The 15,288-nt window shown below is 44.9% G+C and overlaps 1 protein-coding gene across 1 annotated transcript in view; it reads right to left on the reverse strand.

Annotated features, from left to right (window-relative positions):
* Positions 1-6,515: 6,515 nt before the first annotated feature.
* The window catches only part of SPI1 (Spi-1 proto-oncogene), a 29,109-nt gene continuing 20,336 nt past the window's right edge, over positions 6,516-15,288 (reverse strand). Inside the window, exons 3-5 of the mRNA XM_077820217.1 lie at positions 15,026-15,213; positions 8,400-8,556; positions 6,516-7,326 (exon numbers count right to left, since the gene is read on the reverse strand). Of these exons, the coding sequence (XP_077676343.1) occupies positions 7,010-7,326; positions 8,400-8,556; positions 15,026-15,213 (662 nt within the window). The 3' untranslated portion in view covers positions 6,516-7,009. The remainder of the gene's footprint in view (positions 7,327-8,399; positions 8,557-15,025; positions 15,214-15,288) is intronic.

A 15,288-nucleotide genomic window follows, 5' to 3' on the forward strand; every position in this document is an offset into this window, starting at 1 on the left:
AAAAGGGTTCCCCCCCCCCAACCTCCAGCAGGGGCTGTATCTCTAGAATCCCTTGGTCACGTAGGCACCGCTTCTGTGGGTGCTCTGGGGCTGGAGCATCCACGGGGAAAACAATAGTGGGTGCTCAGCACCCACTGGCGGCCCCGCCAATCAGCTGCACCACCTCCCCCTGCAGTGCCTCCTGACCGCCACAATTAGCTGTTCAGCAATGAGCAGGGGGCACAGGGGAGGAGGGAGCGGGAAGAGGCAGGATGAGGGTGGAGCAGGGGTTGGAAGAGGTGGGGTGACGACAGGGCCTAGGGTGGAGCGGGGTCAAGCACCCCCTGGCAAATTAGAAAGTCAGCGCCTATGCTTGGTCAAATGGCCTCAGATTTGGGTCACTGACCATACCCTATGTCCCCATGAGGCACACCAAATTTCAAGGCAATCTGGTTAACCATTCAGATTTTAGAGCACTTAAAACTGCCAGGCTTTAAAGAGAAAGTTGGTTTAACTTTCTCTGTTATAATCATGAGTGGCCAGTGACCTGGCTGTTTGGGGGAGGCTAGCCCCGGCTCCTCCCCTTGTGCCTGAGGCCCTGCCCCCTGCTCCTTCTGCCTCCCTCCTCCTCCGCAGCCCTCAGCAGCCCTCAGCACCCCCACCACTGCCCCTGGCCCCAACGCCAGGCAGCCAGGTGATGCAGCCTCAGTGCTCCCAGCCCTGGTTCCCTGGGTGGCCAGGCAACGTCGCCGCAGTGCCCCCAGCCCAGAGCCTGGGAGGCTGGGCAGTGTGATCTGAGTGCCAGGTAGTCAGTGCAGCCCCAGCCGCCTTGAGTCCCTGCGGAAGGCAGACCAGCCAGCCCCAATCCCAGCCAGCCTGGGCCAGGGCAGAGCGCCGGGAACTGCAGGAGGGGGACTGGGGGTGGGGCACGCCAGGCTGTTTGCGGAGGCACAGCCTCCCCCAGCCTACGATACCCGCCGCCCATGGTTATAATCCCAGATTAAAAAAACAAAACAGCAGTTAAGGTTTAGAATTCATAATCAGTAATTTAGAGGTACTGTAATTATTCTGGAAACAAGCCTTACAAACTCAGGAAATCGAGTTAATGTTAAACTTAAAAGAAACCCCAATATGCTAAGGTATAGAAATGTAAAGTTAAGGCACCCTAACAGCATTAAGGTCTTATCTACGCTGCAGAGTTTTGTTGACAAAAGTTATGCCACTGTAATTAAAGTGCTTTAATTAAACCACTTTTGCATGTCCACACAATGCTCCTTGTGTCGGCAAAGGGCATCCAGGGATACTAGCAGCTCTCGTATCAACACAAAAACCAGTGCACTGTGGGTAGCTATGCCACTGTGCAACTGGCCATAGGGTGCTTTGGGAAGGGTTTGTAATGACTCATGGGGCAGGTACAGCCTCACATGATGCAGGCTTCTCAATCCCATCTTTCCCTAGGCATCCTACTAGATTGTCAGCTGCTTTTCAACTGACATGTATGTGTGGGAGAAGAGGGGGAGAGTGTGTGCGTGTTGCAGGGAGTGACAGGAACAGAGTGCGTGTTGGGGAAGTGTGTGAAAGATTGTGGGGGAGGGGAGTGTATATGTGAGAAAGGAAGTGTGTGTGTTGGGGGAGAGTGTGTTGGCATGCTGTCTCTTTAAGTTCAGACAGCAGCCTGAACAACCAATCCTGGGGAAGGGGACACTGCTACTCCATCAGTCCCTGGCTCTGCACAGCACAGCAGTCACCCCCTCAGCAGCAGCAGCAGCAGCCCAGTCTGCCTGTCTGCCTATGATTCTGTGATTCCCTGAGTTCTCCCAGAACCTCCTCAGCAGCTCTGTGAGCTCTCCAGATTGAGAAATGTCAAAGCTTCCCGGAGCTTTGAAAGGAGAGGGGTGCATGCCTGCAGGGCTGCCAAGTTCAAAACAGTGAGCAGAGTGGCCACAGCAGGCATTGTCGGATACTGGGGGAGGCCAGTTATGTCGACATAATGAATGGTAGCATCTACACTGGCACTTTGTCCACAAACCTTTTGCGCAAAAGCCCTATGTCTCTCGTCAAGGTGGTTTTATTTTGTGGCCAAAACTGAAGTTTTGTCGCCAAAAGTGGCATTGCAGTATATACACCTCCACTGTTTTGCCACCACAAGCTGCCTTTTGCCGACAAAACTCTGGTATGAGTGGGGAGTCCAGTCCCTGTGCACCAAGACATCAGTGCTTGAAAGACTTCTCAGACCACAGTTTCAGTCCTACTGCAGTGCTGCCCAGGGAGCTGAGACAGGAGCTTAGATGGAATCCTTAAATCTCAGAGACTTCATTCCTCTTCACCACAACCCCCCACCCCCTAATCCTTTGCATAGTGCTGGCCTCCCTAACACACCCTTTTCTTGCATTCTCTCTCACCGCCTCCCTGCTTCATTTCCTCCACTCCACATCTTCACTCTCCTGTCCCCCCATAGTCCTGCTTATGCTGAGTCTGAGGTAGAACTGCAGCATCTCATGACTGTTGGTGTCAAAAGGTGGCTCATAGGTTGCACAGTACTAGCATAAATGCTCTACCTCTATCTATGGCTATAAGTGGAATGTCCCTCATGCAACCATCACAGTTTCTCCACCTTTCCCTAGCCTGATGCTTCATCAGAAAGGGTCAAAACATTGTAAGACGATAGATATTGCTAGAGTCAGCTCGCTAATACTTTCTTTGAATAATATTTCTCAAAGGATTGATTAGGAACTGGACAGTAATTAAGACAGATAAAGTGAAGAATGGGTTTCTTGAACACAGACCAGATTAGAATATGCATATCTGCAGACTGAATGACTACTCTGCTTGAGGGAGTCATTGATGACTTCCATCAGCCGTGGCTGTCAGATATTCCTACAAGGTTTTACTAATCATGGTTTCACTTTGCTGATTATTGTCCAGACTAAATTCCTTCAGCACCCATGTAACTGAGCCAAACTCAGCCAAAGAAGATGGGAAGGTCACTGTTTTCTACTTCATCTTAGTCTCCTTGAAGCTAGTGAAGCTGTCACATATTTGCTCAAACTTTCTCTCTAAAATAGCAGAACAGCTCCTGTTTGAGTGTGTGATGGGATGGAGGCAATTCAGCTTCATCAGACAGACAGCTATCTAGAACAGTTCAGCTGGATGAGATGTAACAGATACTATTACAGAGAAAAAACACGTCTTTTGGTTCCATTGGCAGCTGGGGCACCTGACTATTCAAACCCCTATGCTACAGATGACAAATCTAACCCGACACAGATGGGGATTTAATATTGTTTCTAAAAATATTTCAAAACATTAATTTGAGGAAGAGAAAAAGATCTTGGCTTTGGAGCTTAACACCATTATTTTAAACTACTTGCTAAAATTACATTCAGAATTCTTTGCAAAAAATGTTTTAACAATAAATATTTCTTGTTCCCCATGAAATTGTTTCCAGAGATCCCCACGCAGAGTCTAGCTCCATATTTCATGGACCTAAAACTACGGTAGGCATTGAAGCTTTATATTAGAGATCAAAGCAACTGCTCGAAAGTCATATTTTTAAGGAAGCGCTCAGGCCTCCCCTCCTTCAGAGTTTTGGCTGTCAGATCTCAAATTGCTCATCAGAGTTTTTTCATTTTAAATTTGAATTTTGTTGAATTTCAATGTTTGTTATTTTCTCTTTCTGCTACTTCCTGGAGAAACAGAAAAGCAAATGGGAACTCTGATATCTGAGAGAACTCCCTGGTGAGCTTGAAATACCTGATTTAAGATCTTCCAGCCATTCTCACATATTGTCTATCACAGATTTGCTCTGTTTGAATCATCATAGTTTCCCTGTAAGAGGAAATGATATTTGTCTACCAAGCTCTGATATCAGCGACTGTGAGGCTATTCTAGGACAGTTGTGCTCTGCCAGCTGTGTTTGGGATGAGGACATAACTCACATCTTCATGAGGAATTCTCTTCTTTCCTCTTAACTCAGGTAAGAGAGGGACAAATGTCATGCTCCTAGACAGTTCCTGGAGCTGAGTCACCCTCAGTGCCAAAGAGAAAAGACATGACCAGGGAAGAAGCTCTCAACTTCAAAATCAGCACTGAAGAAATCCTGAAGACAGTCATTGGTAGGAGTTGTTCCGGCCTCCCATTGAGAACTGTCTCTGGACCAATAGAGGTACCAGCCCATATAGTCTACCACAATGAGGCAAATTAAGTTTAATGGTGATAGTGTTGTGTGATATAGAAAGCAGATCACTAAGTTGCTTCTAAAATTATAAAATGCTTCCCTTAGGACAGTTTTACAATCTCTGCTATAACATGACACCATCTGAGCATATAAATGCTCAACTAACAGCAAATAGATTTCTGAAGAGCACTGATTTAAAGACAGGCTTCAAGATTTTTTAGAAAATTAAAAGAAAAAACAATCCCCCTGTTAGCAACTGCTGCTGTCAATAAAGTTCTGAAACTCTTGGCTAGCTGTAATTCTCAGATTTCTAGCATCAATAAATATATTTGTCATGTTCCTGAATCAAGACACTGGAAAAAGTTACATACTTGGAAAAAACCACTTTGTGCGTTTTATTAAAGCAGCTGCTTCTTCCTGTCTGGTTCCAGGGAATTACCACTGCACAGTGATGACATCAGTCTCTTCACTTCCCCAATGGGACTGTTACTACAGACAAAATTGACTAATATAAAGACTCAATATATAAAGAATATAAAGACTCAATATAAAGAATATAAAGACTCAATCCTGCAGGTGCTGAGCACTCTTGTCTCCCACAGGCTTCAATGGGACATGAGGGTGCTCAGCACCTCTCAGGATCAAGCTCTAAGAAACTAAAGTTTCTTATTTGCCCATGTCTTCCTCATCACCATGTTTGACAGCCTATGTCACTATTGAATATGCTTAAATAAGAACCAGGCTCTTTAATTCCAGCTTTCAGTCTGGTCTGCTCTCCTGAATTATGGTATGTAATCTCTCTTCCAGCTGTTTTAGAGACCTTTGTTACACCTTCCAACTGTACAGTTTTTCCTACAATCATGCAAGGTGCATATTATAAGCTGTGAATATATACTATGCATCTTGAACAATACTCATGGACTATTTGTCAAGGTACCTCATGTATTTCAGGCTGCAGAAAAATTATTTGGTAGGCTGTGATCACGTAACTAGACTATTGTAATACATGTACACGGGCGGGGGAGAGGGAGGGGCGAAGGAATAAAAGTTCACATGGTATCTTAACCGTGACATTTCCTAATTTTTGAGAGCTTAACTAGAGCCATGAAGTCTTAACATTCTCCTAAAATTGGCTGGTTTTGTTTGTTTGTTTTTGTTTTTATGGAATCCAGTAAAGCTGGTTAATACTTTGCACTGTGAAGTAACTTATATCAGTACAGAGTTATTAGTTTATTATTTGCTTTACAATTGTGCCTAAAGGCCACAGTTAAGATCTGATTGTAACTGATTGTGCTAAGCACTGTAAAAGACACAGTAAAAGGACAGTCACTATGCAAAAGAGCTGACAATCTAAATTAAGACAAAATGCAACAGTGGATGTAACAAACAGGGCTATGTCTACACTAGAGAACTTACAGCGGCACAGCTATCCTGATGCAGTTGCACCGCTGTAAGATCTCTCATGTAGGCATTCTGTGCAGACAGGAGAGAGCTCTCCTGTCGACATAGCTACCGCCACTCGTTGGGGTGGATGAACTATGTCTGTGGGAGAGCTGTGAATGTTAGTTCTTATGCCCGCGTAACTTATGTCGCTCAGGGGTGGTGGAATACACACATTTTGCTGACATAAGTGGTAGTGTAGACATAGCCTAGGAAGGAGCAAAAGAAAGAGGATGTGTGAAAGAGGAATAAGGGCTGGTCTACACTGAAAACTTAACTTTGGTATAGCTACATCTATCAGGGGTGTGAAAAATTCATGCCCCTGAAAGACATAGCTCTGCCGACCTAACCCCGCTACTGCCTCTCAGGGAGGTGGATTACCTATGCCAACAGGAGAACCGCTCCCATTAGTGTAGATAGTGTCTACACTGAAGTGCTGCAGCTGTGCTACTGTAATATTTCATGTACAGATAAACCATGGGGTGTAGACATACCCCAACATGGGTTAATGTAAGCCAATTACGTTCAAAGCAATGTGTGGCTGTAAATTGCAACCATCAGTATAAGTGAGTGGAAAATTCGGAATTGGTAGTGTGTTGTACCCTCTTTGCATTTAATATGCACAGGTGTAAATGATGATACAGGATGCATGGCAGTGGTGATTTGAGACTTTAGTGTGTGCATTTTTCAGATTCCTAGTGACTTTTAGGATTTTACAACCTCCTATACTGTGATCCCCACTCACTTTTGTTTCATAGTCTGAGAATGCTTCCAACATTTCCAGGGAAACAAGAAGCCCATGGAGACATGAACCTGTTCTGCTCTATACCCAGTTACCATACTTGAGTTGATACTGTGTAAATGCAAGTGAAACTAGTTTGTGAAGCAGCCATCTGTCATTGCAAACACCAAGACTTCATTATATCAAATTTTATTAAATATATACATGTTATTACTATTTAAACAGAACAGGTATCTTTCCAAGATCTGCAAACTTCTCTCTAGCTGTTGAGAGCTGCGGCAGAGCCTGTATTAATGCTAGTTTAAAAGCTGTAAGCTAATGCAGTGTCACTGAAGATGACACAGCACTGCCTTTGAAGGGCAAAACTTCATCAGCTATATCCATTAATTACAACACAATCAAACAAATATTTTCTGACAATAATATATTTATACACTTTTAAAATTTCCCAACTCTGTCCAGCTTGTTGGATGGAAGCAGAATTCTCTTATCTGTAGGATTCTCAAGTGCTGAAGAAGGGAATTCGTACCAGAAATATCGGACGTTAAAAGCCCTGACAAGGTAGAGAAGTGGGCACATGAAGCAAAGAGAAAGATGCGTCCGTCTCCTCTGCCAATATCCAGCCAGGAGGTCTTCATTTTTTGGCTTGCTCAGGGTCCCAAGGCCTGTGCTCAGTGAGGATAATGCTTCCTATCAGTGCTTCCCCTTCCCATTACCTCTCCACTAAACTGGTAGGTCAGCTTCTTCTTGACCTTCTTGACTTCCCCCGTCTTGCCGTAGTTTCTCAGTGCCCGTGCCATCTTCTGGTAGGTCATTTTCTTGCGGTTGCCCTTCTGGATCCCCCAGCGGTGTGCCAGTGCCTCTTTGTGTTTGGAGGAGAACTGAAAAGTGCCTTTTTCCTTGTCTACCCACCAGATGCTGTCCTTCATCTCTCCACTTCGAAGAAGGTCCAGAAGGAACTGATACAGACGGATTTTCTTCTTGCTGCCTGTGTGAGGGTCAGAGAGAGAAGGTAGTAGTGAGACAGCTTCATGGTTTCAAGTGTGTAGCATGGAATGAGGAAACTTGCACAGTTCATATTGTTGTTTTTGCTAACAGGCTATTCACAGAAATTCTTCAATGTACAGCAGTTATAGAGATAGATGATGCAAGGATGTAGTGTGGCCTGGTGCACTGAGCACAGGTATAAGAGCTAGTAACTCCTGAGATCTAGCCCCAGCCCTGACACCGGTTTGTTTTGTGGTTTTGGGCAACTCAAGTGAGTTATCTGGTTTTTTTCAGAGGAGTTGAGCATCTACAGTTCCTATCAACTTCAAGTGAAGTTGTAAGCGCTCAGCAATTCTGAAAATCAGACCCTTAAGCTCACTGCCTCAGTTTTCCCATCTATAAAATGGGGATAATATCTACTTTCCAGAGGTGTTTTGCGGATTAAAACCAGTGCATTACTTTCAACATATAAAGCTCTATATTAATGTTAGGTATTTATTACAGCAATAAAAAGTTAGAATAGGTAGGGGCAGGGGCCTAGGGCCCTGATCCAAAGTTCACTAAAGTCAGTGGAAAGACTCCCATTAATTTCAGTGGGGTTAGGATCAGGCCCTGTGAGAGATGTGAAGGGTTGCTGATATGAATCAAGTGTGGGTAACTAGCCATCACACTCTATTTATAGACTGCATATAAGGGATGGGTTCTGAGTGCTTTTTAGAAAAGGATGGGGAGTCAGAGGGGTGGAGGCAGGTCAACTGTTCCAGAAAGCAGAGGCAGCAGATCAACTTCTGGCAGAGGAAAGGACCAAGGGGTGACTGAAATGAGGCCAGAATCAGCAGAGCAGAAAAGAAGGGTATACAAGGAGAGGTAAGATCAGAGAGAGAGAGAGAGAGATGGGGATGGAGCCACAAAGGTTTCAGAAGATAAGAAAGTGGGTGAGGAGCCAGAGGAAACTGAAGCTTCTAGAGGTTGGGTGAAGGGGCAAACATAGTTAATTCTTCAGTACCATCCGTCAACATCATACCAACAGTCTGCACTCTTGTGGCTCAATGCAGCCTCTCTGGGTTTACTGACCTGGCTCTCCATGTATAATTCCAGGACGTGGGTCCACACCATCAGTCTCCCCATCTGATACCTCCAAAGGAGGGCTCTGCCTCTCCATATCCTCCTCATCAGAGCTGGGCTGATGTGGAGAGGAGTACTGTACGCACATCCGAGGCAAATAGGAGACCTGTAGAAGAGGGGAAGAATGGCGGGAGGAGGAGAAAGTGACAGAGCAAGGGGCAAAAAATGAAAAGGGTAGGTGTGAGGGGAGATTAACAGAAAGGGAGGGAGAGAGTGACAGGTGCATGAGATTATTTAAGATCATAAGTAGAGATTTAATTGTTGTCACTTAAATATTGTATGGTTTAAACCTATTCAGAGGACCAATCGAGTTGAACAAAAACTGTCCTTAGCAGTCGTGGCCCGTTTAAGAGAGGGAGGATGAAGCAGTGGAAGACAGAAGTGAGTTCTAGTTTAGGCCCTGCACAATCATGGCACCTCTTTGTGCCTTGGTTTCCTCACCTGTACAAGAGAGATAATTCTCTCTAATCAGGTCTACATGCCCATCACTGTGGTATCTTCCTGCCTGCTATGAGTGTGGTGGTGGATGTATTGCTTGTAAAGGAAATTCTTAGAGGGATGTGGCAATAGTCATGCAAAGTATCTATTTTTCTGACAGGATGAGACTCCACCACTTTTCTAATGTGGAGACAGTATATTCATTTAACAGGTGTCTTTGGGTGACAGATTATTCCTGTGAGTGGGAGTTGCTGGGATGAGCTTTCTCCAGATAGACCTTCTGGGAAGGATTCACAACAATCACCTTTAAATGGGCGGGGGGGAGGGGGGAACATGATGCTTGTGATATTATGGGTAAATACAGAAGCAGCACATTTCTTGGTGACTTCCTGGTCCTTGTTAACTTTCCCCAGTCCAGGGCCACCCTCTTTTGGATCTTTTTCTTAGTAAGACTTTCTAGGGCAGCCCATTTAAATTTGGCAAGTCTAAATACTTGTAGCCACAAAGTAGCCATTTTAAAACTGGCTGCTGTTTACTGTATCTTCCTCTTGTCTATCTGGTATATATCCGTTACTCTTTTACCTTTCTTGTTGCTGAAGAGATTGGGCACTGTGAGAAGGTTCTAACATAGCAGGAGCATATCCCTCCTGGCCTGGGGGCAGCTCTCTCTGTTCCTCACCTGCTTTGAGGAGGGAGAATGGTCAGCACTAAGGTGAGGGATGTACCATACTGGGTCAGATTTTGCACCACTTAGGTGATGTTAAATGACTGGAATCAGACCCTAACTGACCATCTGAGAATTCCCCAATGTAGACCTCTCACCTGGTGTAGAAAGAAGAAAAGGAGTACTTGTGGCACCTTAGAGACTAACCAATTTATTTGAGCATAAGCTTTCGTGAGCTACAGCTCACTTCATCGGATGCATCCGATGAAGTGAGCTGTAGCTCACAAAAGCTTATGCTCAAATAAATTGGTTAGTCTCTAAGGTGCCACAAGTACTCCTTTTCTTTTTGCGAATACAGACTAACACGGCTGCTATTCTGACACCTGGTGTAGCTAGTTCCTATGCTAAATGCCTGGTGTTGGGGGTATGTCAATGACAGGGTGGAGTGTACTTCTGCTCTGCCAATACTTAACTGACATGTGATCCCTTGGCATGAGCTAGTGCAGCCCTTTACATCAGGGTTGGAGCAGATGGATCTTGGGAATGCGAGAGCTGCTCTTTGATTGCCATCCCCACCCCTTGTGCCAAACAGATCTCTGTGCAGGAGAAAATATGGGCGCTGTCTCCTCACGTTTTTGTAATAGTGAGACCATAAGGTATATTACATCCTCCTGTGAATCACATGGAAGTCAGGCAGGCAAGGTACACAGACCATGCAAGAGGTTAACAATAAGGAAATCTCTCCTCTGCCACCAATGGAGGGACATTGCCGTGTGGGTCCAAATAGTGCAGGAGGTAGGGGAGTAAGCAGGTCACTTCTTCCACTCCCCACAAAACACCACATGCAATACAATGCTGGTGAAATGTGTTAAACTGATAACCCAGAAGACTGAGGGTCTCTTGAACCACCCTCCCTTCCCTCCAGCACTGTGTGGGAGAAAGGGGTTCTGCGTATGACTCCCTCAGCGCAGGGTTAGGTGATGTGGTGGGGAGTGCATGGTCTGTTCATGACTCACAGTGCCCAGTCTGGGGTCAGACACTGAATGACTGGAACTTTTCTGATGAGTCTCAAACCATCCTGAAATGTCCCAATAAGGAGTGTGCAAGTGGATTGGTTGAAGGGTGCAGTGGCTGGCGGTTAGTGAGTTGGCAGATTGGCTGGAGGCGAGCATGGCAGGAAGGGCCATGATTGGGTAAGAGTGTGTGTAAGTTTCCTGTCAGATGCCCCAGAGTGAAACTCCAAACCTCACCACAGAGTCACCTTTAGTGTTTTACAGTTGAACAAACTGCAGCCTCAGGGATGAGAAGGAAGGGAGAGGTGGGGGTGGGGTGGGAGATGAGCAGATAGGAGAGAAATGGGGAATGGTACCTCTGGAGGGAGAAGGGGAAGGTGGTTGGTGAGTGTGGTACCAAAAGGGGGAAAGAGGACAAAGCTAAACAATGCCCCTGGAGGTGGGGGGAAAAAAGTATGGGATGGTACTGTGGGAGAGGAAGGATGAATGATTCCTCAAGAAAGGGGAAGGGATAAGATGTGGATAGTGCCTCAGGAGGCAGAATGAGTTTCTCCCATACTGTATATACTTTCCATATCTGCTATACTTTTGGTAACACATATTGCACCGGTGTGTGAAATTCAGTATATGTGATATGTACGATATCCTGAAAATATTACACAATGAGTCACTGTTCCTGTTGGGGGTGCTTGCAGAGGCAGCTGATTAATGCAATCATGGAGAGAGGAGGTCTTAGAAACTGCTGGCTACTTCCACACTCTGCTGCTACCTAATTATTGATGCTCTTTATTTGTTTTTCCTCCGTCCACTCTTCTTCTTTCCTTCTTCTTCCACGTAGCCTTTCCTTTTCCTTACAGTGTTGTCTGCTGAGAGCTGTTATCAGCAAGCTAAGAAAACTTTCTCAAGAAGACCTGTCCAAGAACAATCTGGAGCTCAGATTTGGTCTCACAAAATAATGGGACGGTTCCAATTTTTTTTGGTAGCTAAATTCTTGTATGTCCCTCCCGCAATAACAAACTACTGCTTTGATCTCGCATGACTGTAGTGAGTGTAGTGACTAGCACATTCAGCATGAGGATGAAAGTTGGCCTCCTGCTTCTGTTTCCTTGAAAATGCGTTGTAACAGTAGTTGTATGATGACCGCCATGTGTGCCATCACTTAGGGGGATTAAACCACAGCTCTCAGCACTAAATTCATGAGCTGCTATAGCTTGAGCTAAAGCTCCCTAACTGGGGGCTGTAACACTCATAGCCTCTGCCCAAAGGGAGCTCTGTAAACCACATTCACCAGTAGGTTACAGCTGCACTCCAGATTACTCTTTGAGGAGAACATAGAATTGTAATGCTGGAAGGGACCTTGAGAAGTTGTCAAGTCCATCCCCTTGTGCTGAGGCAGGACCAAGTAAACCTAGACCATCCCTGAAAGGTGTTTGTCCAACTAGTTCTTACAAACCTCTAGTGATGGGGATTCCACAACCTCCCTTGGGAAGTCTATTTCAGAACTTAACTACCCTTGTACTTGAAAGTTTTTTCCGAATATGTAACCTAAATCTCCCTTGCTGCAGATTAAGCCCATTACTTCTTGTTCTACCATCAGTGAACATGTTGATCACCATCCTCTTTATAACAGTCCTTAACATATCTGAAGACAGGTCCCCACTCAGTCTGTTTTTCTCAAGACTAAATATGCCCAGTGTTTGTTTTTTTAACCTCCCCCCATAAGTCAGGTTTTCTAAACCTTTTATCATTTTTGTTGGTCACCTCTGGACTCTCTCCAATTTGTCCATATCTTTCCTAAAGTGTGGCTCCCAGAAGTAGACACAGTTCTCCAGCTGAGACTTTACTAGTGCTGAGTAGAAAAGGACAGTTACCTCCCCTGTCTTATATAGGGCACTCCTATTATTACACCCCAGAATTATATTAGCCTTTCTCACAACTGCATCACCTTCAATTTGTGATCCACTGTAATCACCAGACTCTTTTCAGCAGTACTACCACCTGGCCAATTATTGCCCATCTTGTGCATTTGATTTTTTTTTCCTTCCTAAGTGTAGTACTTTGCATTTGTCTTTACTGAATTTCACCTTATTGATTTCATACCAATTCTCTAATTTATCAAGGTCGTTTTGAAACTTAATCCTTGCCTCCAAAGTGTTTGCAACCCCTCCCAGCTTGATGTCTCCAGTATCCAAGTCATTAATGAAAATATTGAATATTGCCCTGGTCCTAAGACTGACCCCTGCAGGACCCCACTAGATATGTCCTCCCAGTGTGACAGCAAACCATTAGTAACTACTCTTTGAGTTCAGTTTTTCAACCAGTTGTGCATCAACTTTATAATAATTTCACCTAGACCACATTCCCGTAGTTTGCTTATGTGAATGTCATGTGGGACTGCGTCAAAAGCCTTGCTAAAATTAAGATACATCACATCTACTGCTTCCTTCCTATCCACTAGGCCAGGAACCCTGTCAAAGAAGACAATTAGGTTGATTTGGCATGATCCATTCTTAACATCCATGCTGGCTATTCCTTATAACCCTATTATCCTCTAAATCAGGGGTTCTCAAACTTCATTGCACTGCGACCCCCTTCTGAGATCAAAAATTACTACATGACCCCAGGAGGGAGGACTGAATCCTGAACTTGCCTGAGCCCTGCTGCCCTAGGGAGTAAAGCCAAAGCTCATGGGCTTCAGCCCCAGGCAGGGGGCTTGTAACCTGAGCCTCACCCCCTACGACTGAAGCCCCACTGGCTTCGACTTTGGCCCCGGGTGATGGGGCTCGGACTTTGGCTTTGGCCCTGGGCCCCAGCAAATCTAAGCCAGCGCTGGCTACCACATTAATATGGGGTCCCGACCCACTTTGGGGTCCCAACCCACACAGTTTGATAACCACTGCTCTAAGTGCTTACGTATTGATTGTTTGTTAATTTTTTCAAATATCTTTCTGGGTATCGAAGTTAGGCTAACTGGTCTATAATTCCCCGGGTTTTCTTTGTTTCCCTTTTTAAAGATAGGTATTGTGTTTGCCCTTCTCCTGTCTTCTTGGACCTCGTGCATCCTCCATGAGTTCTCAAAGATAATTGCAAAAGGTTCTGAAATTGCTTCAGATAGTTCCCTAAGTACCCTAGGATGATTTTCATCAGGCCCTGTCATCTTTAATAGATCTAACTTGTCTATTCTGTAACCCATTCTTTCCCTGTTTTGGCTTGCATGGATGAATTATCCCTATCTCCTCTGTCCCAAAATGCCAGACAAGGCGGATGGGTGAGTGGAACAAGGCAAAATCTCCTTTTCTGCTGCCCTTCTGTGATGTTTATAACGAAACCAAGGTGGGGTCAATGCTCATTCTCAGCCTTAGGATGGACATAATGGTCAGTCACTGAATTTCAGCAGCTCGTCTAAATGCTGGAACCGGAAGAGCTTGAAGCTCCCCGCAGAGTGGTGTCCCAGGCATTTTTCCCTCTGTCTTTTTGTCAGTACCTGATTCTGTTTGTTTTCATCTGCACCCTATAGTCTATACATTTCACATACTGTTGTTGTGTTTACTGTGTGGTAGATTCTGAGGCTTTGCAGTGGATGAGTTTCCTGTTGGAAGAAAAATTAGCCACATAGACACAGGGTATTTTCTCCTAGGCTGTTTAATTAAAACAGTATACATACATGAGTCCTATTTACTCTGAACATTAATGGCTTAAATAGCTAAAGGGCTTCCATGAATTACGTAATGTATTAGGGAGTGGGTGGGTCCTTAATTTTGCATGTTTGTTAAAGTGTTACAAGGGATGGGTGGGTGTTGAAAATCACCAAAACATGTGTTTCATAATTTATGGTCAGCCCTAAACTGCAATTCCATTTGCAAAACCTTAGCTAAGACACCATTGTGTCCAGAATCTATAGAACTGCCTTGGAGCCAGAGCTTCCAGGATCTGTGGCTTTCAGAACAACCTGACAGGTAGACTGCATTCGAGTCAGGGACCTTAGGGTTTGCAGCTCCAGGGCAACCTGCCAAGTAGACTGCCCCAGAGCTGGGGCTCCATTCTTATTTGTGGAGAATTTAGGAATATTTTATTTTTGCTGATGTTCCAAATTGGAATGAAACCAAATATCAAAATCCTCTGTGAAACAGAATTACCCTTTCTCTACACAGCTCTAAAAAAAATCACACTTCCTTTAGCAGTGAAGAGACAGCCTGTGAGCCGTCATCCAGACAAATGTGCTTAACCCACACTTTTCCTTAGTGACTGTCTTCGTGTGGTTTCTGTAGCCAGCCCTTCTGTGGAACTCTAGGCCAGGCGTTCTGTTTAACCCTTTCCTTGGCAAGTTTTATGTCAAGATGCATAACTTGTACCCTGCATTTCACTAACACCTTTGGCAAAACACTGCTCAGTCTCTGATGCCTCTTGTTCCATGCTCTTTATTGTCATCCTATATTCTGTGCAAAAGGTGACAACCATACCTGGTGGTTGAGGCCAATATGTGTGGTTGGGATCCCCGAGTCTAGGACATGCATCTGCTCAAACTCCATGTGCCGATAGAGCTGTTGCAGCTGGGGAGGCTGTACGCTCTGGAGTTCTGTAAACTGGTTGTCCCCGAAGCTCTCAAACTCACTGTGCATGTGGTGTGGGTGATACTCCCAGTAATGGTCTAAAGGAAATAAGAACAATTCTCTGTTAATATAGAGGTAAGTAACATGCAGCATTCATCAAACCTTTCACTTCC

The sequence above is a fragment of the Eretmochelys imbricata genome, chromosome 6, assembly GCF_965152235.1.
Source record: "Eretmochelys imbricata isolate rEreImb1 chromosome 6, rEreImb1.hap1, whole genome shotgun sequence".
Classification (NCBI taxonomy): domain Eukaryota; kingdom Metazoa; phylum Chordata; order Testudines; family Cheloniidae; genus Eretmochelys; species Eretmochelys imbricata.